The sequence below is a fragment of the Chrysemys picta genome, chromosome 20 (assembly GCF_011386835.1).
Source record: "Chrysemys picta bellii isolate R12L10 chromosome 20, ASM1138683v2, whole genome shotgun sequence".
Classification (NCBI taxonomy): domain Eukaryota; kingdom Metazoa; phylum Chordata; order Testudines; family Emydidae; genus Chrysemys; species Chrysemys picta.
In genome coordinates this window covers 4,549,614-4,569,750 of record NC_088810.1, presented here as the reverse complement: position 1 = coordinate 4,569,750, position 20,137 = coordinate 4,549,614, and the positions used below count along the sequence as shown (strand labels likewise).

Genomic DNA, 20,137 nt, shown 5'->3' with positions numbered 1-20,137 from the left:
CCGGGGTGGGGGGTGGGAGCGAAGGGAGCAGCCGCAGCTGACGCTGGGCCACTGGAATTGGCAGGATGAGTTCAGCGGTCCCTGGCTAGGGGCTGTCTGGGGAGTGCAGGAGACACAGCAACAAATTAATAGTCCCCCCGGTTAACCGCTCTCACACCCGTGGCAGGGAGTTCTGTCGGTTAACCTCACTCACACTCGACGAGGAGCTGGACCATCCCCTGGGCAGAGCTCTCCTCGTTGTGGGCCCAACACCCGTACAGCCTCCCGTCTTTGGCCGTCACGTTCGGCAGGCACCCTTGAAGCTGTCAGAGAGGAGGTACGCTAAGTGCTACATTGGGGGGCTGTGTTGGTGAGTATCTGAGTGCCTGCTGCTGGGACAGTTGGTCAGTTTGACCATGTGCTTGATTGCTTGCTGGTTTGTTTGAAAAGTGTGAATTGGGAGTGCTTTGTTCCAGGTGGGCCTTGAGTGGGCCTGACTGGTATATAAGGGCAGTCAGCAGCGAACCAGCTGAGCGGCGAACAGCAGAGGCTAACAGCGGGAGTTTGCCTGGGAGCTCGCGTGGGGAGAGCGCCCTGAGGCTTTCATCTGAAGGTTTCTCTGAGTAGTTCCTGCAACAGTTTAGGAAGCTCTTAAGAGGACAGTGATATGGAAGGTGAGCGATCAGCTGTTGTAACCTGCACAGGTTGTGCCATGTTTGTCTTTCTTCCACAGGACAGAAGCGACTTTGTCTGTACAAAGCGCAAGCTGGTCTCCATGTTGGAAGAGAAGGTTCGAGGGCTGGAGAAACAAGTGTCGACTCTGCGTTGCATAAGGGAAAATGAAGATTTCCTGGACAGACGTCAGGAGATGCTTCTGAAGATTCAGAGCAGGCGCAGCAGGGACAGAAGGATTGTGAGGAGATTTGGCAGCATGTGACCTCCAGAAGGAGAAAGAGGAGCGTCCATGCACCAGCAATGGAGATACAGGTGAGCAATCGTTTCCATGTTCTCTCTACAGGTACTAATGCGGAGAGTGGACTGGATGACCCATCTGAGGGAAGGGAGCAGAAGGAGACTCCACCGATTGGAAGGCAAAAGATGCACTGTCCTAGAGATGGGGGTTCCACGACCACCACTTCCAAGAGGAGGAGGAGGGTGGTGGTGGTCGGGGACTCCCTCCTCAGGGGGACTGAGTCATCTATCTGCCGCCCCGAAAGGGAAAACCGAGAGGTCTGCTGCTTGCCAGGAGCTAGGATACACGATGTGACGGAGAGACTGCTGAGACTCATCAAGCCCTCGGATCGCTACCCCTTCCTGCTTCTCCACGTGGGCACCAATGATACTGCCAAGAATGACCTTGAGCGGATCACTGCAGACTACGTGGCTCTGGGAAGAAGGATAAAGGAGTTTGAGGCGCAAGTGGTGTTCTCGTCCATCCTCCCTGTGCAAGGAAAAGGCCGGGGTAGAGACCGTCGAATCGTGGAAGTCAACGAATGGCTACGCAGGTGGTGTCAGAGAGAAGGCTTTGGATTCTTCGACCATGGGATGATGTTCCAAGAAGGAGGAGTGCTAGGCAGAGACGGGCTCAACCTAATGAAGAGAGGGAAGAGCATCTTCGCCAGCAGGCTGGCTAACCTAGTGAGGAGGGCTTTAAACTAGGTTCACCGGGGGAAGGAGACCAAAGCCTGAGGTAAGTGGGGAAATGGGATCCTGGGAGGAAGCACAAGCAGGAGAGCGCAAGGGGGGAGGACTCCTGTCTCATGCTGAGAAAGAGGGACGATCGATGAGTTATCCTAAGTGCCTATACACAAATGCAAGAAGCCTGGGAAACAAGCAGGGAGAACTGGAAGTCCTGGCATAGTCAGGGAACTATGATGTGATTGGAATAACAGAGACTTGGTGGGATAACTCACATGACTGGAGTACTGTCATAGATGGATATAAACTGTTCAGGAAGGACAGGCAGGGCAGAAAAGGTGGGGGAGTTGCGTTGTATGTAAGAGAGGAGTATGACTGCTCAGATCTCCGGTATGAAACTGCAGAAAAACCTGAGAGTCTCTGGATAAAGTTGAGAAGTGTGAGCAACAAGGGTGATGTCGTGGTTGGAGTCTGCTATAGACCACCAGACCAGGGCGATGAGGTGGACGAGGCTTTCTTCTGGCAACTAGCAGAAGTTGCTAGATCGCAGGCCCTGGTTCTCATGGGAGACTTTAATCACCCTGATATTTGCTGGGAGAGCAATACAGCAGTGCACAGACAATCCAGGAAATTTTTGGAAAGTGTAGGGGACAATTTCCTGGTGCAAGTGCTGGAGGAACCAACTAGGGGCAGAGCTTTTCTTGACCTGCTACTCACAAACAGGGAAGAATTAGTAGGGGAAGCAAAAGTGGATGGGAACCTGGGAGGCAGTGACCATGAGATGGTCGAGTTCAGGATCCTGACACAAGGAAGAAAGGAGAGCAGCAGAATACGGACCCTGGACTTCAGAAAAGCAGACTTTGACTCCCTCAGGGAACAGATGGGCAGGATCCCCTGGGAGAATAACATGAAGGGCAAAGGGGTCCAGGAGAGCTGGCTGTATTTTAAAGAATCCTTATTGAGGTTGCAGGAACAAACTATCCCGATGTGTAGAAAGAATAGTAAACATGGCAGGCGACCAGCTTGGCTAAACAGTGAAATCCTTGCTGATCTTAAACGCAAAAAAGAAGCTTACAAGAAGTGGAAGATTGGACAAATGACCAGGGAGGAGTATAAAAATATTGCTCAGGCATGCAGGAGTGAAATCAGGAAGGCCAAATCACACTTGGAGTTGCAGTTAGCAAGAGATGTTAAGAGTAACAAGAAGGGTTTCTACAGGTATGTTAGCAAGAAGAAGAAAATCAAGGAAAGTGTGGGCCCCTTACTGAATGAGGGAAGCAACCTAGTGACCGAGGATGTGGAAAAAGCTAATGTACTCAATGATTTTTTTGCCTCTGTCTTCACGCACAAGGTCAGCTCCCAGATTGCTGCACTGGGCAGTACAGCATGGGGAGAAGGTGACCAGCCCTCTGTGGAGAAAGAAGTGGTTCGGGACTATTTAGAAAAACTGGACGTGCACAAGTCCATGGGGCCGGATGCGCTGCATCCGAGGATGCTAAAGGAGTTGGCGCGTGAGATTGCAGAGCCATTAGCCATTATTTTTGAAAACTCATGGCGATCGGGGGAGGTCCCAGATGACTGGAAAAAGGCTAATGTAGTGCCATTCTTTAAAAAAGGGAAGAAGGAGGATCCGGGGAACTACAGACCAGTCAGCCTCACCTCAGTCCCTGGAAAAATCATGGAGCAGGTCCTCAAGGAATCAATTATAAAACATTTAGAGGAGAGGAAAGTGATCAGGAACAGTCAGCATGGATTCACGAAGGGGAAGTCGTGCCTGACTAACCTAATTGCCTTCTATGATGAGATAACTGGCTCTGTGGATGAGGGGAAAGCAGTGGATGTGTTATTCCTTGACTTTAGCAAAGCTTTTGATACGGTCTCCCACAGTATTCTTGCCGCCAAGTTAAAGAAGTATGGGCTGGATGAATGGACTGTAAGGTGGATAGAAAGCTGGCTAGATCGTCGGGCTCAACGGGTAGTGATCAATGGCTCCATGTCTAGTTGGCAGCCGGTTTCAAGCGGAGTGCCCCAAGGGTCGGTCCTGGGGCCAGTTTTGTTTAATATCTTTATTAATGATCTGGAGGATGGTGTGGACTGCACTCTCAGCAAGTTTGCAGATGACACTAAACTAAGAGGCGTGGTAGATACACTAGAGGGTAGGGATCGGATACAGAGGGACCTAGACAAATTAGAGGATTGGGCTGAAAAAAACCTGATGAGGTTCAACAAGGACAAGTGCAGAGTCCTGCACTTAGGACGGAAGAATCCCATGCACTGCTACAGACTAGGGACCGAATGGCTAGGTAGCAATTCTGCAGAAAAGGACCTAGGGGTCACAGTGGACGAGAAGCTGGATATGAGTCAACAGTGTGCTCTTGTTGCCAAGAAGGCGAACGGCATTTTGGGCTGTATAAGTAGGGGCATTGCCAGCAGATCGAGGAACGTGATCGTTCCCCTTTATTCGACATTGGTGAGGCCTCATCTGGAATACTGTGTCCAGTTTTGGTCCCCACACTACAAGAAGGATGTGGAAAAATTGGAAAGAGTCCAGCGGAGGGCAACAAAAATGATTAGGGGTCTGGAGCACATGACTTATGAGGAGAGGCTGAGGGAACTGGGATTGTTTAGTCTCCAGAAGAGAAGAATGAGGGGGGATTTGATAGCAGCCTTCAACTACCTGAAGGGGGGTTACAAAGAGGATGGAGCTCGGCTGTTCTCAGTGGTGGCAGATGACAGAACAAGGAGCAATGGTCTCAAGTTGCAGTGGGGGAGGTCCAGGTTGGATATCAGGAAAAACTATTTCACTAGGAGGGTGGTGAAACAATGGAATGCGTTACCTAGGGAGGTGGTGGAGTCTCCTTCCTTGGAGGTTTTTAAGGCCCGGCTTGACAAAGCCCTGGCTGGGATGATTTAGCTGGGAATTGGTCCTGCTTTGAGCAGGGGTTTGGACTAGATGACCTCTTGAGGTCCCTTCCAACCCTGATATTCTATGATTCTATGAAGGCTCGGCCACCTCTCACCCAGCCCAGCGCAGCGGGGGCATTGCTCGTGACAGAGCAGAGGAACCGCAGGGAATCACCGTCCCGGGCCGTGAGCTGTGAGCCTCTCCCCTCTCCCCCCAGCACAGTGCCCCCCACTAACTCTCCACCCCACTCCCAGCAGCACAGCACATGGACTCCCTGCCCTGCCCCCCGCAGCATAGCATGCCCCACTGAGTCCCCGCCCCACTCCCTCTGGCACAGCGACCCCTAGCACCTTACACTGCATGTGCACACGCAGGGCCCGTTTGGCCGACCCGTAGGAATTCTTCGCCCAGCACCGATACTCCCGAGCATCTCCTCTGCTGAGATTCGCCAGCTCCAGGTGCCCGGCCCCTCCCTGGCCAGGGCTCAGGGACTCATTCCCCTTGGCCCAGCTCAGGGTGGACTCGGTTCTGCTCTCAGCCTCACAGCTCAGGGTCAGGGAGTCGCCCTCCTGGGTCTCCAAAGACACGACGTCGCCCTCAGCTCCCCACGCATCTGGCACTGGAAGAGACGAGCAGGCAGGTTAGGCCCCCACAGAGATCCCCCCCACAAGGCACCAAGATGCAGCCACCTCTGGGGTAGGACATGGGGGCTGGTTCTACAGCCATCTCCTCCCCGCTGCCCAGCACTGGCTAGCGCTGTCCTGGGGTCTGGAGACAGAGGGACCTGGGCCTGCTCCCCACACCACCCTCCCCACAGCCCTGGAGCTTCCTCGGCCTCCCCCTTCTAGGCACGGAGCAGCCTGGTCATGGTTGACATATGAACTGCCAACTCAGGGAGGCTACCCCTGGCCCCGCCTCCTCTGCCTGAGGCCCCACCCCCAACGGAGCCTAAAGCCCCCTCACCGTGGAGGCTGGTCCCCCACCCCACCCAGGTGGCCAGAGAATCCCAGTCCCAGAGCACTGGGGGGAGAGGGAGGCAAGGCCCCAACCACCTGGAGTCCTAGCATGCAGGCCGGCCCCCTGTACCCCCAGCCCCAGCCCTGTCGTGGGGGAAGAGCGTGGGTGGTGAGCAGGAGGGGACCTGGGGGTGGAGCATGGGTGGGGCCATGTAGGGCTGTTTGGGGCGGCTCAGCCTCCCCTGGCCTGCGATACACCCAACCCATGAGCCTGGCCCAGCCGAGCCTGGCACTTGGCCCTGAGCGCGGGCAGAGCGTGACTAGGAGGCGCTCGCTGATTCCCGGGGCTCGCGGCGCAGCCTCTCACCGGGGCGTCCGTTCCTGGTCAGGATCCCAGTGATGTTGGGGGGCCCAGGCGGGTCTGTAACACAAACCAGACAGGGGAGATCAGCGGGGCTGGACAGCACCGGTGCGGGGGGGTCGCTAGTGATCACTGAGCCTAGACATGGACCCTTGCTGTGATCTCAGCTGGGGGACGGGAAAGTCCCTGAAGTGACACAAGACCCGTGGGCAGGGAAGGGAAGTGACAGACCCGACTGAGCCCCACCCAAGAGGAGCCCGATGTAACCCAGGGGCCGGGTTAGGGCCACATCGGGGAACCAGAACCGTGGGAAATGGAAACCCAAGGGACCAAACGTGTCCTCCCCGGCGGAGGGGCAGAGACAGGGATCTAAATATCCCTGCTGCCACCCCCAACCCAGACCCAGCCACCATCAGGGACATCAGACACCCCTGTCATGGGTCCTTTGCCTTCCCCCTTCAGTTCATCTCTCTCCAGCCCTCTCCTTTGCCCCTGGCCTTAGCCAGCCAGGCCGGGGTATTTTGCAGCCCGGCTGTGCTCAGAGGGGTGTCTGAAATCAACACCTGGAACAGCTGGACACTGATACTGGCTGGCCAGGCGTGGCAGGGTCCGTCCACGCTGCCCTCAAAGCCCTGCGGAGCTGAGGCTCAGAGCCTGGGTCCGTTGGGTTGGGCTCACAGGGCTCAGGCTGCGGGTCTTTGATTGCAGCCTGGACATTTCCTCTGAGGTCTTTGTAGACGTTCGGGGTCGGGTTGGGGCCTGGGGTCAGACATGAGTGGGGGTTGGGGTGGTGGGGGCCGTTTCCTTCTAAATCTCCCTCCAGCTGAAGGGAACAAGGGCCGTCCTTACAGTGAAGCCTGATTTGATCCTTCACATCACAAAGGCGGCCGCTGATTTTCCCTCTGCCATGGATCTGCAGCACGAGGGTCATGGGCCATTTAACGGGGGTTTGCCCTGGGGCAGGGCAGACCGAGGTCTCTGGGTACTGAGCCTGGAGAATGTTTAGTGCTGGACAGCGACTGGGTCCCGTTAACACTCTGCCCCATATAGAGCATCCACTGATCCCAGCCAGGGGGGATCTCAGGGGAGAACTGGGGTGGCTGCTGTGACGGGGAGGAAATCCCAGCAATGGGGGACTAGAATGGGGGGGTGGATCCCAGCACAGGAGGATTCTGGGGGCAGGGCAGGTTGGGGGTAGAGATGATCCCAGAAGAGAAGGGCCTGGGAGCCTGGGGGTGTGGAGGGAAGGGGGAGCTATAGCCAAGGGGGGCAGGAAGGGGTGAGATTCCAAGGGAGAAGGGGCTGCAAGGTGTGGAGGGAAGGGGTGTGGAATAGTATTGGCTGAGGGTGCATGGTGGGGGGTGGGGATCCCAGCACAGGGCTGAGTTGAGGGAGGGGATGGAGGGCAGGGCTGGGGAGCCCAGGGGTGGGGATCCCAGCAGTGGGATCTGGGGGCGTGAAGCTGAGTGCGGAGCTGTGGGTCCAGGTGCCGTTCGCCAGTGGAGCTGAGACATTCCGGGCTGTGTCGCTGAATGGCCCCATCCAGGTGACTCGGGGAGGGGTCCCAGAGCATCGCCCGGGGGCTGTGCAGGTCACAGTCACCGGCTCCCCAGCCAGCAGCGTCCCTGGTGGCCCCCACGCCGGCGTGATCTGGATCTCTGGCTCCTCTGTCAGCTCTGAGACACGGGGAGAAGGGAGAGAATCACTCCGGGCCACGGGGCCTTTCCCCTCTAGGGGTGCAGCTCTGATCCGGCACCAGGGCTGGGATGGGCTGGCTAAGGGGGGCTGATGAGCGGTGACTGCGGCTGCCCTTACCTGGCACCAAGATCTCTAGTGTAGGGTGAGTGTGATGGTAATTGGAGCGGTAACTGTATTTAAAGTTTCCTTTCTCAACTCTAAGGAAATATCTCCCTGCATCCATCCGTTGGGCATCACTGATTTGCAGGGAGCAGTTTCCGTGTGTCAGATCCCCCGTCAGCTGGAACCGGCCTTGGGTCTCCTGCGACACCCCCCGGCTGGGGTCACTGCTGGCCACAGGCAGATCCCAGTGCACAACAACCTGATCCTTGTACCAGTTTCTGAAGAGCTGGGCCCAGGAATTGTCGGTGTCGAACGAAGCTGGGTACGTGAAGGTGCAGGGGACTAGAACGCAGAGACCTTCCTGCACCGACACCGACTGTGGCACCTTGAGGGAATAACTAGACTCCAGGGACAGGGACCCTGCAGGGGATGCAGAGGAATCGAAATGGGACCCATAGAGAGCAGAGACCAACCCTGAGCTCCCCCCACCCAGCTGTGCTGGTGCCCCTCACTCCCGACCTGCAGCCCCCTGTGACCCCAGCCCCGAGCTCAACCCCCCTGCCCAGCTCTGCTGGTGCCCCTCACTCCCAACCTGCATCCCCATGTGAGCCCCAGCCCTGTGTCCTTGACCAAATCTCACTCCATTTAGTTTCCATCACTCCCTACAATGAGCCCCCTGCCCCCACTCCCTGTTGCTCAGCGCCCCCTAAAACCACACTGGGGCATTGGGCTCCCCTCCCCAACTGGCCAGTCTCTCTTCCAAGTTCTGGGACAGACTTGGCCCCACTTAGCACAGGTTCTGCCCTTCCCCCTGCACTGGGGATGTAGGTGACACTTACTTACCCCTCCACAGCAGAGTGAGGATCAGGACCCTCAGTGTGGCAGGACCTCCTGCTCTCCAGAGGGGGCCCTGAACTGGGAGCTCCCTTTCGCCGGCATCATGCTGTGGCAGCAGGGCTCTGCCCATGGCTGGGGGTGTCGGACTGGGACAGACCTAGGACAGATGGAGGGTGGGAAGTGTGAGAGCAGAGGCTGATTCAGCGGGGAGACAGATCTGCCTTGTGCACCATTAGTACTGCTGGGCTCTGCAGTGGGCTGATCTGGGGCTGCTGGCAGTGCAGTGACCCCCAAATCACCAGACCGTCCCGAGAGATCGTGGGCTAAAAAAATCCTTAAATTGGTGAAAAAACCTGAGATTTTCTCTCGGAATCATGAGATTGGACAGAAAATCCTGAGCTGGTGACAGAAGATGGTGGGAAGGCAGCGCTGCTCAGTGTCTGTTTGCTTCAGTCTTCCCACAAAAAAACAACATGTGAACAGGAGACTAGCGAAGTTACCACGAACAACAAAAGGGAAGGGCTGCAGATCAGGATAAGTAAAGAACATGTCAGAGGCCTTCTGATGAAAGAGAATGAATTCAAATCAGTGGGGCAGAAGGAATTAGTGGAAGAAGTCTTGGAGTCACTGGCAATAATATTTGCAAACTCATGGATGCCAGGAGAGGTCTCAGAAGATGGGAGAAGAACTAATAGAGTGGCCATTTTTAAAAGGGGAAAAAGGAGGAGCCGGGGAACTGTAGATCAGTAAGCCTGACCTCGACACCAGGAAAGCTACTAGAGCAATGTATAACACCTTCAATTTGTGAGGACGAAGGGGTGATCACCAGCATGGATTCACCGTGAACAAATTCTTCCAAAGCAACTTGATTTCCTTCTTTGATGAGGTACCTGGTTGGTGGCAGGGGGAAAGCAGTGGACATAATATACCTGGACTTCAGCAAGGCTTTTGACACAGTCCCACATGGCATTCTCATAAGTAAGCTGGAGAAGAGATCTGAAGAAATTCAAATGTGAAATTGCAGAATTACTAACTGTGGTATGTAACCTATCATTTAAATTAGCTTCTGTACCAGATGACTGGAGGATAGCTAAGGTGACCCCAATTTTTGAAAAAGGCTCCAGAGGTGATCCCAGCAATTAGAGGCCACGAAGACTAACTTCAGTGCCCGGCAAACTGGTTGAAACTATAGTAAAGAAGAAAAATATCAGATGCATAGATGAACATGATTTGTTGCAGAAGAGTCAATATAGTTTTTGTAAAGGGAAATCATGCCTCACCAATCTACTAGAATTTTTTGAGGGAGTCAACAAGCATGTGGACAAGGATGACCCAGTCGATGTAGTGTACTTAGATTTTCAGAAAGCCTTTGACAAGGTCCCTCACCAAAGGCTTGTAAGCAAAGTAAGCTGTCATGGGAGAAATGGCAAGGTCCTCTCCGGGACCAGTAATTGGTTAAAGAATAGAAAACAAAGGAATAAATGGTTAATTTTCACAGGGGAGACAGGTAAATAGTGGTGTCCCGCAGGGGTCTGTATTGGGACCAGTGTTATCAATATATTCGTAAGTGATCTGGAAAAAGGATAAACAGTGAGGTGGAAAAATTTGCAGATGATACAAAACCACTCAAGATAGTTAAATTCAAAACTGATTGTGATGAGCTACAAAGGGATCTCACAAAACTGGGTGATTGTATAACAAAATGGCAGATGAAATTCAATGTTAATAAATGCAAAGTTATGCACATTGGGAAACATAATCCCAACTATACATACAAAATGGGGGGTAGGGGGGGTCCAAATTAGCTGTTACCACTCAAGGAAGAGATCTGGGAGTCACTGTGGATAGTTTTCTGAAAACATCCACTCATTGTCAGCGGCCGTCAAAACAGTGAACAGAATGTTGGGAATCATTAAGAAAGGGTTTCAGAGTAGCAGCCGTGTTAGTCTGTATCCGCAAAAAGAACAGGAGTACTTGTGGCACCTTAGAGACTAACAAATTTATTAGAGCATAAGCTTTCGTGGACTACAGCCCACTTCTTCGGATTATATGCATCCGAAGAAGTGGGCTGTAGTCCACGAAAGCTTATGCTCTAATAAATTTGTTAGTCTCTAAGGTGCCACAAGTACTCCTGTTCTTTTTATTAAGAAAGGGATAGATAATGAGACAGAAAATATCATATTGCCTATATATAAATCCATGGTACACCCACATCTTGAATACTGCATGCTGTCCTGGTGGCCCTATCTCAAATTGGAATTGGAAAAGTTTCAGAAAGGGGAAACAGAAATGATTAGGGGTACGGAACAGCTTTCATATGAGGTAAAATTAATAAGACTGGGAAAGTTAAGCCTGGAAAGAGATGACTAAGGGGGGATATGATAGAGGTCTAATAAATCCTGACTGGTGTTGAGATAGTAAATAAGGAAGTGTTATTTACTCCTTCCCATAATACAAGAACTAGGTGTTACCGAATGAAATGAATAGGCAGCAGGTTTAAAGCAAACAAAGGGAAGTATTTCTTCACACAACGCACAATCAACCTCTGGAACTCCTTGCCTGAGGAGGTTGTGAAGGCCAAGACTATAATGGGGTTCAAAAAGAACTAGCTAAGTTCCTGGAGGACAGGTCTATCTACAGTTATTAGCCAGGATGGGCAGGGATGGTGTCCCTAGCCTCTGTCTGCCAGAAGCTGGGATGGATCTCTTGACGATTACCTGTTCTGTTCATTTTCTCTGGGGCACCTGGCATTGACCACTTTCTGAAGACAAGATACTGAGCTAGATGGACCTTTGGTCTGAGCCAGTATGGTCGTTCTTATGGAGAAATGTGGGCTCATTGGAACTACCATTAAGTGGATACATAACTGGTTAAACAACCACAAACAATGAGTAATTGTTAATGAAACAAGGTTGGATTGGAGGGAGGTCCCAAGTGGGGCTCCACAGGGATCTGTTCTGGGTCCCGTGTTGTTTAACATCTTTATCAATGACCTGGATGTAGGACTAGGGAGCAGACTGATCAAATCTGCAGATGACACAATGCTGGGGGGAGTTCCCAACACTTTGGAAGATGGCACTAAAATTCAGAGGGACCTCGATGAATTGGAGGCCTGGGCTGTAGACAACACAATGAAATTCATGAAGGACAAATGGAAGGTGCTCCCCTTAGGGAAGAAAAACCAAGTGCACAAATACAGGGTGGGGAAGAACTGGCTTGGCAGCAGCACTGCTGAGAAGGAGGTGGGATTTGGGATGGATCACAACCTCGACACGAGTCAGCAATGCGATGCTGTTGCAAAAAAAATAATAACGCAATTTACCAGAGGCAGAACAAGCAAGTCACAGGAGGTGACAGTACCACTCTACTCAGCTGCAGGATGGTGTCCAGTTTTGGTCACCAATGTATCTCAAGGATAACTCCCCAGCTATGAGAGCAGTCGGACAATGGACCAGGGAGGTCATGAAAGCTCCTTCACTGGAGGGTTTCAAGAGGAGGCTGGACAGCATCTGTCTGGCATGGGTTAGACCCAACAAATCCTGCATCTTGGCAGGGGTTGGACTAGGTGACCCCTGCGGTCCCTTCTCACCCTGTGGGTCTGTGATTCTAGGACTCACAAAAAATATCATGTGAATATCATGACACCCCCCTCCCCAAAATTCACTAAAAATCCTGAGATTGGCTAAAAATTGTGAGATTTGCTCAAAGAATCCTGAGATTGGCTCTTAAAATTCACAGATTTGTGCTTTGTCTCCGCACACCCCTTTGTTTGCTGCCGGTTGTCTCATCTCCCCCCCCCCCTTGTGCAGTGAGTGGCTTGGTTCTGTAGGGACCCAGTGGAGCCGGATGGCCTGGAGGTGGGTAAAGTGTCCCCAGAGGGTGGCGGGAGAGTGCAGAGAGCTGATGGCTCCCCACTCTGCAGCCAGGGTGGGGCTCTAATGCTGTCATCCCTGCCCCACAGCTTTCTCCCCCACCCGCACTCCACCCTGCTTCTCCTGCAGCTGGAACTTCCCTCCCCCCATTAAAATGGTACTGGCCACTCCCTCCTCCCCATTTTTCTCAGAATGGTAAGGACCACTCCCCCCCCCACCCTGCCACAGTCTTGTGAGAATAGTATGGGGCACCTCCTCTCCACCACTCACATGTGAAAATGGTATTGGCCACTCACACCTTCCCCCCTCCTCACCTGTTAATATGATTTGGACTGCTCCTTCTTACCCCTTACTGACCTGTGAGAATGGTATGGGCCACTCACTCCTCTGCCCTCCTCCCCTATGAAAATGTTGTGGACTACTCACTCCTCACCCCTCCTTTCCTGTGCAAATGGTACGGGGCAATGGCTAGTTACACCCCCATGAAAATGGTACAGGCTGCTCCTCCTTTCCCTCCCCTACCTAAAATAGGGTTACCATATTTCAGCAAGCAAAAAAGAGGATGGGAGGAGCCCCGCCCTAGCCCCGCCCCGTCCTGCCCTAGCCCCGCCCCTGCCCCACCCACTTTCCGCCCCCCTCAGAACCCCCAACCCTCCCCCCTGCTCCTTGTCCCCTGACTGCCCCCTCCTGGGACCCCTGCCCCTAACTGCCCCCCCAAGACTTCACCCCCTACCTAAGCCTCCCTGCCTCTTGTCCCCTGACTGCCCCCTCCTGAGACCCTCCCCCCCATCCTAACTGGCCACCTAGGAACCTACCCCCTACCTGTGCCCTGACTGCTCCAACCCTTATCCACACCACCACCCCCAGACAGACCCCTGGGACTCCCACGCCCCATCCAACCACTCCCCACCCCCTGACAGCCCCCCCCAGAACTCCCGACCCATGTAACCCCTCTGCTCCCTGTCCCATTGACTGCTCCGATCCCTCTCCCCTCTCCTGCCCCCTTGTGGGGTCCCATGCGGAGTGGATAAAGCACACGACCAATGTGGTTGCAAGCTGAATCCGAATTCTGTTTATTGCAAGCTTTCTTTTATAGTTTTTCTCAACATTACATAACACAATTAGGCTATAATTACACATCTACGGATTTGACAAGAAGGAGAATCATGTGTTTATCACATGTATAGCCCCACACCGATTGGTTCAACCGTTCCTTACATAAGGCCATGATTTATTACCTTGTTTACCTCATCTTATAGAATTCCTAGACCACCAGGGGGGCCTTACATAAGGCCATGATTTATTATCTTGCAAGTGTCCCATCGTGACCCTTACCTCCTCATGGAACTTTCCATTAGGTTGGTGTAGGGATGATACATCCCCACACCCCCTGACAGCCCCCCCCCCAGAACTCCCAACCCCCCACCCCCCCGCTCCTTGTCCCCTGACTGCCCCCTCCTGGGACCCCTGCTCCTAACTGCCCTCCACAACCCCACCGCCTACCTAAGCCTCCCTGTTCCTTGTCCCCTAACTGCCCCCTCCTGAGACCCCCCTCCCTAACTGCCCCCCAGGACCCTACCCCCTACCCGTACCCTGACTGCCCAAAACCTTATCCACACACCTCCCCGAAAGCCCCCCCGAACTCCTGACCCCCCCATCTCTTGACTGCCCCCTCCAGAACCTCCCTGCCCCTTCTCCGACCCCCTGGCTCCCTTGTGGTTGGCCTTCGGTTCGCCTAAGGTCTCTCTGGGAGCTTGCTCAGGAACTGTCTGAGCCGTTTTCCCGGCACGCTGGGCAGACTGCCGGAGGCGAATGCAGGGAGGGAGGGAGTGAGTCAGCTCTGCTGCAGGGGGAGGAGGGACTCTCTCTTGCTGTCGGAGCCCCATGTAAGTGGCACCATCCGGCTGCCCTGTTAGCCGCGTGTGCTCTGCATGGGGGGCGGGGAGGGAAGTCCGGACATTAACAAATTCCCCCCGGACGCTATTTTTAGTTCAAAAATCCGGACATGTCCGGGGGAATCCGGATGAATGGTAACCCTACCTAAAAACTCTTCTCAGCTCCCTCCCCCACCCTAGTTCCACTCACCCCTAGATCTGCAGAGGGGGGCCCGGCGCCTGGCTCTCCTACCCTGCAGCTCGGGTTCCCCAGGGTTTGTGACTCGGAGCCTGGGGAAGCGGTGTGCACAGGAATATGAAAGTAGAAGTGGGTGCAGACAGGACGGGGTTGGGGTGAGATGCTCTCTCAGAAACCCCAGCACCAGCATCCTGCCGACTTCCCCTCCTTCTGGCTGGCATTGCCCGTGGCTTCCCTGCAACAGGGGCAGGCTGCATATTGCTTGTGGGGCTGGAAATAGATCCCAGAAGTCCTGGCTCTCAGCCCCTCTATGTCTCACTCTGCTCCCAGAGCTGGGATAGAGCCCAGGAGTCCTGACTCCCTGCCTCCAACCCCCACTCTAACCCACTAGACCCTGCTCCCCTCCCAGAGCCAGGCACAGAACCCAGGAGTCCTGACTCTGAGACCCTCTACACCTCACTCTGCTCCCAGAGCTGGGATAGAGCCCAGGAGTCCTGACTCCCTGCCTCCAACCCCCACTCTAACCCACTAGACCCTGCTCCCTCCTAGAGCCAGGGACAGAACCCAGGAGTCCTGGCTCTGAGACCCTCTATACCTCACTCTCCTCCAGAGCCAGGGACAGAACCCAGGAGTCCTGCCTACCTGCCCCCCATCCCACCTCTATTACTGCTTTTTCCAGTCATACAATAATATGTGAACGCTAGCAGCTCACACCTCTTATCATATTGTACATGCTGCAGACACTAATCACTCACCCCGAGCTGAGAGGCAGCCGCTTCTGGGGTGGGGCAGCTGGGGAACAGCCACACAGCGACACTGCCCAGGGGTTGTTCAGCCGGAGCTGAGATGCGTCTGCCTCTGGGGTGAGGCGGCTGGGAAGAGCGCACTGGAACAGCAGATGCCCGGTTAGGACAGCTAGTGAAGCTTGACTCCAATGGGAAGAGCCGGGTGCATGTGGAGACCTGCCTGGGGCGGAGTGAGTGTGAGTGTCGGGGTGAGGGCTGCTGCGAAATGTGAGATTTCAAGACAGGAAGGGGAAGTCATGGTGTGAAACTGATCCTAGAATGTCTTACAGAAGCGATTTCCAGTAGCTGGAGATCTCATTGCATCAATGCAAGTGGGAGAATGTCACAGATACCAGCAGCTCCCACTGACAGCTGCCTTCCAGCCCCACCGCAGGGGGACTGGCTGGGGGTGGAGGTAATGGGGCACGGGACCTTTCCCCTCTAGGGGGCACTGGCTCTGATCTGCCCCAGGGTGGGGTATTGGCTGGTTCTGGGGGTGGAGTGGGACCAGGGGACCCTCCCCCTCTAGGGTCTCTCAGCAGGGGAGACCCCAGCAGATTGGAGCCGGTCCATTGAGTGCAAATATTTGTTTTCTGTTTCTCAGTTTGTCAAACGCCTCCCGGGTCACTGAGTCTGGGGATTCCCTTGTGATGGGACCTGGGTCATCGGCTGCATCAGGAGAAGCAGCTGGATTCCACGGCCCACCACAGACTCTGTCCTTTGACTTAAGAGCTGAGACGCAGCTGAACCTGGCCTGTGTAAGGACCAGGCCTTCGTCTGCAGCCAGATTCAAAGAGCAGCCAAGCAGCAGCCATTAACTGAGAAGTCACATTCCATCTCAGTGACATTAAAACAATGTCAGATCAGGCTGTTAATGAGGAGACCCCGTCCCAATGGTCCCCACTATCACCAGGAAAAGAAACAGATCTTAAGATGGTTAAAGAAAACTTAGTTTGATAGCATCTGTCCGTCAAAAAATCACTCATCAATAGTTGTGGTTGTAAAATCTTCATTTCTTTATTGTTTTGTCATTCTGGTCCCCACTTCCCTATTGTTTAGCTGTATAGTCTCTGTCTGGTTCTGTAATTCTTTCTGTCTGTCACATATTTAATTTTTCTAGGTGTAAATTAATTAAGGCGGTGGCATAGGATTGGTTAAAGGATTATGTTACACTGTGTTAGGATTGGTTAGTAAATTGTTAGTATAATGATTGGTTAAGGTACAGCTAAAAAGGACTCAAGTTTCACTCTATAAACTGGGGTCCAAAAGGAAGTTCTTTGTGGTACCAACTCCAGGACACAGTGCCAAAGATCAGAGCTGCCGGACCTCAACACTCTGCCAATGACCCTGCACAAACTGGAGTCCCCCAGATGGACCTGATCCTGACTGGCAATCAAGAAAAGTTCATCTGTCTGATTGGGAGTGGTGAGCACTGTCTGTGTAGCGTGTGCAGTCTGGTTTGGGTGATTGTTAATAAATAGAGATTAAGTAGGATATTTCTGTGTGAGGCTCTTTCACTGATAAAAGGTCCGCACACCTGCATAATTAGTGTACACCCGGAGCCCTATGTATTGGGAAAGGATGGGGTTACTTAATCTGACCAGGTTAGTTACCCCTTACACCTATGAATTGGGTATGGGTGGCCCTGAGCCCTACAAATTGGGTAAGGGTAGGAACTTTTTGCCTGGAGCCCTACAAGTTAGGAAAGGGTGAGGTGCCCTAGCATGTGCAGGTAACACCCTGGGTCTTGGGGGTTGTTTACACAGGGACCTCTCCCCGGTGCTGAGATGTGGCTGCCTCTGGAGTGGGGCGGGGGGGGGGGGGGCTGTTTATACAAGGACTCCTTGCCCAGTGTTGAGATACAAAGAAACACAGCGCCCCCCGGAGACATTGGGACCAGCCCTGATGTCCGGGTCCTCCCAAGTCTCCTGCCCCAGGCAGAACCTGGTCTGCTCTGCCCCTGGCCAGTGGCACATCAGCTCTGCCCCCCTGCCTGTGGGCACCGGCGGCTGTGCTGGGAGGCTGGTTGCTGAGTGAATGTTGCACAACAGGAAGTTTCCAGTTGGTGAGTTTGCTCCACCTCTGGCTGGTTGGCCCCTGTTTGGGGCTGGGCGAGAGCCACGGAGAGCAGGTTAGAGGGTCCCTATGAACAGTGGGGTGCAGCCGCATGGACATAGGTCCCCGGCCAGTGGCGGAAGGGGCGAGCCTGGGGCAGATTCCTGCTGGGACTGTGGCTGCCGGGTCTAGTGGGTTATAACTCACTGCGCTGGATCCATGCGGATCAGGGCAGACCCCTGGTCATTGGGTGAGAGCCGGGGCAGGAACCCCGGTGTCCGGGCCAGCCCCTTCCTTGGTGTGGTACATTCTGTCTCTGGTTAATCCCCATTTGGTTTTTATTAGCTGCCCGGGAGGTTTCCCTCAGTTGCTGTTAAACAGATGCCCCACCTGGGAATGGCTGCATCTCACTGCCAGCTCGGTAATGGATCCTTATATAAACAGCCCCCACACCCCACCCCAGAGGTGACTCCATCTCAGCTCTGGGCAAGGGATCTTTGTGCATTGTATTGAGCTTAGTATTAGACTCGTGTGTTTTTTCTGGGAATTTCTTGGGAATTACCAGGTTCAGATGCAGGAAAAAAAGAGAATCACTGGGAAACCTTGGAACCGCCAGGTCGAGATTGAAACCTGACGTATCTGATAACATGGAGATCATGGGGACTGGGGTCCATCTCTTACTGATATAGGAGGGCAAGTGTTAATTACCAGTCATTATCTATCTATCTATCTATCTATCTATCTATCTATCTATCTATCTATCTATCTATCTATCTATCTATCTATCTATCTATCTATCTTAATAATTAAAATGTCTGTTTTCTTCTGTGTCCCCAACCGAGATAGTGGGATAGTTTTTCTGAAAAATTCCTAGCCAGTGAATTTTTCCCAGTGATCATTAGTTTTAAATGGCCAAGATCTCTGCGAAAGCTTTCTAAAAACAAAAAAAAAACCCTTTGATTCACTTTTAAGAAATGGAACATTTGCATAAAACTTTTATTTTAAAAACAACCTGTGAGGAAGTGGGGAATTTTGTTACTGTTTTGCATGGATATTGTGTGTGCCTCAGTTTCCGTGTGTGCTGTGTATGTAACGAGGGTTTGGCAGAGGGGGGGTTGTGGTTGCAGAGGGCCAGGTGTGACCTTACCTAGCAGCCAGGACTGTGGACACTGGTCTGGACAGTGTGGAACTTAGCAACCAGTGGCCCAGAGGCCCAGGCCATCTTGGAAGTCAGCCAGTTCTGGCCCGTGGGAGGACAAAGGCCAGAGGAGAGATGGCCCAGGAAGGAAGCCGGTTCTGGCCAGTTGGGGAACAAAGGATGGAAGAGAGAGCACTCAGGTGACCTGTTTGCCCAGGAACAAAGGCAAATGGTGGAGGTGGGGTTGGTGGGGGAGGAGAAATGGAGGGCTCAGCTGGAAGGAGATCGCTTCTGGACTGGAGACAAAGAGGGGCCTGGGCCACCTGGACGGGGTCATACCCAGCTGGACGGTGCTAAGACTGGCCAGGCCCGAGGGCCCTAAGAACTGCCTGTGCTTGGTTCAGACGTTCAGTAAACCTCCTGTGTTACACTGGCTGAGAGTCACTGCAGGGTAGAGATCGGGGCAGGGTGTTGCTCCCTTTGAGGGTGAAGGCCGTGGGGGCACAGAGCGAGGAGACTCTCTGAGGGGGCCCACAGCGAGAGACAGGCAGGCTGAAGGGTTGGAGAGGTGCGGTTCCAGCAAGCGCTGGAGCCCAGATCTCATCCCTCCAGAGTGTGTGTGACCCCAAGAAGGGCTGTCACACTTAAGGGGAATCCTTCCAGGGACCTTACACAGCCGAGAGAGCCTGGGACCTTGGAGTCTGTGACACAACCCAGATCTGGTGTAATAGGTTTAATACAACAAACAAAACATAATTAGCATCATTATATAAAATATATCCTAAAATAATAGTCAACGTATGTATATACCCAGTGTATGTGTGTGCGCACTGTCTATATGTACTCTCTCTCTCTCTGTATATATATGTGTGTGTGTGTGTATGTATACACACACACACACATATATATTATATTAGCATAAAACTGAGCATAATTTGATGATAAACTTTGTGTGTATATATATGTGTGTGTAGGTATATAATAACATAATAGTAGATATAGATACACACACCCATATATATATATATATATATATATACATACACACAGAGACAGAGAAAGAGAGAAAGAGAGAAGTATATATCTACATTCAAATATTGAACACAATCGATTCAGCATTTCTCAAAGACTGAATACTTAAGTTCATGCTGAGTTTATGTCTGGCTTTGTGTAACTGCGCCACCTGGTGGTTCCCTTAGAACAGCCTGTTCTTCCCATCCCATCTCTCCTATCCCGGATTCTTTGCCCAGAGCCCAGACGTGGGCCTGAGGGTCCCAGAATTGGTGTAAGCCTAAGTGGGTCTCTGCTCCTCGTCACAGGTATCCCACCACTGTCAAGCAAGCCAGCAAGTCCCCCACCCTGGGGTGGATCCAACCCATCGCCCACAAGAGGTCAAAGGCCCAGTGGCCCATTCCCCGCCCGGCTAGTGACTTGAAACAAAAGTGTGTCATATTTGTAGAAAACTGTTTGGGTCTGTCATAACCATAGAGATAAGGGTACACAAAATCCCTCCTGGGAAGCTGTACTAAATCACTTTACCTGTAAGGGGTTAAGAAGCTCAAATAACCTGGTTGGCACCTGACCAAAAAGGAAAGAAGATACTTTCAAATCTGGAGCGGGGAGGTTTTGTTTGTGTTCTTTTTGTTTGCGCCCTCTCTGGATGGAGAGAGCGACCAGGCAAGTAAAAGATTTCCTGAAAACATACCTGAAATGATTCATCTAAGATTACAAAAATTGT

The 20,137-nt window shown here is 52.9% G+C and overlaps 1 protein-coding gene across 1 annotated transcript in view; it reads right to left on the bottom strand.

Moving 5' to 3' along the window:
- The window catches only part of LOC101942530 (uncharacterized), an 81,970-nt gene that overhangs the window by 34,077 nt on the left and 27,756 nt on the right, over positions 1-20,137 (bottom strand). Inside the window, exons 8-12 of the mRNA XM_065574643.1 lie at positions 7,655-8,059; positions 7,442-7,515; positions 6,689-6,752; positions 5,846-6,001; positions 4,878-5,141 (exon numbers count right to left, since the gene is read on the bottom strand). Of these exons, the coding sequence (XP_065430715.1) occupies positions 4,878-5,141; positions 5,846-6,001; positions 6,689-6,752; positions 7,442-7,515; positions 7,655-8,059 (963 nt within the window). The remainder of the gene's footprint in view (positions 1-4,877; positions 5,142-5,845; positions 6,002-6,688; positions 6,753-7,441; positions 7,516-7,654; positions 8,060-20,137) is intronic.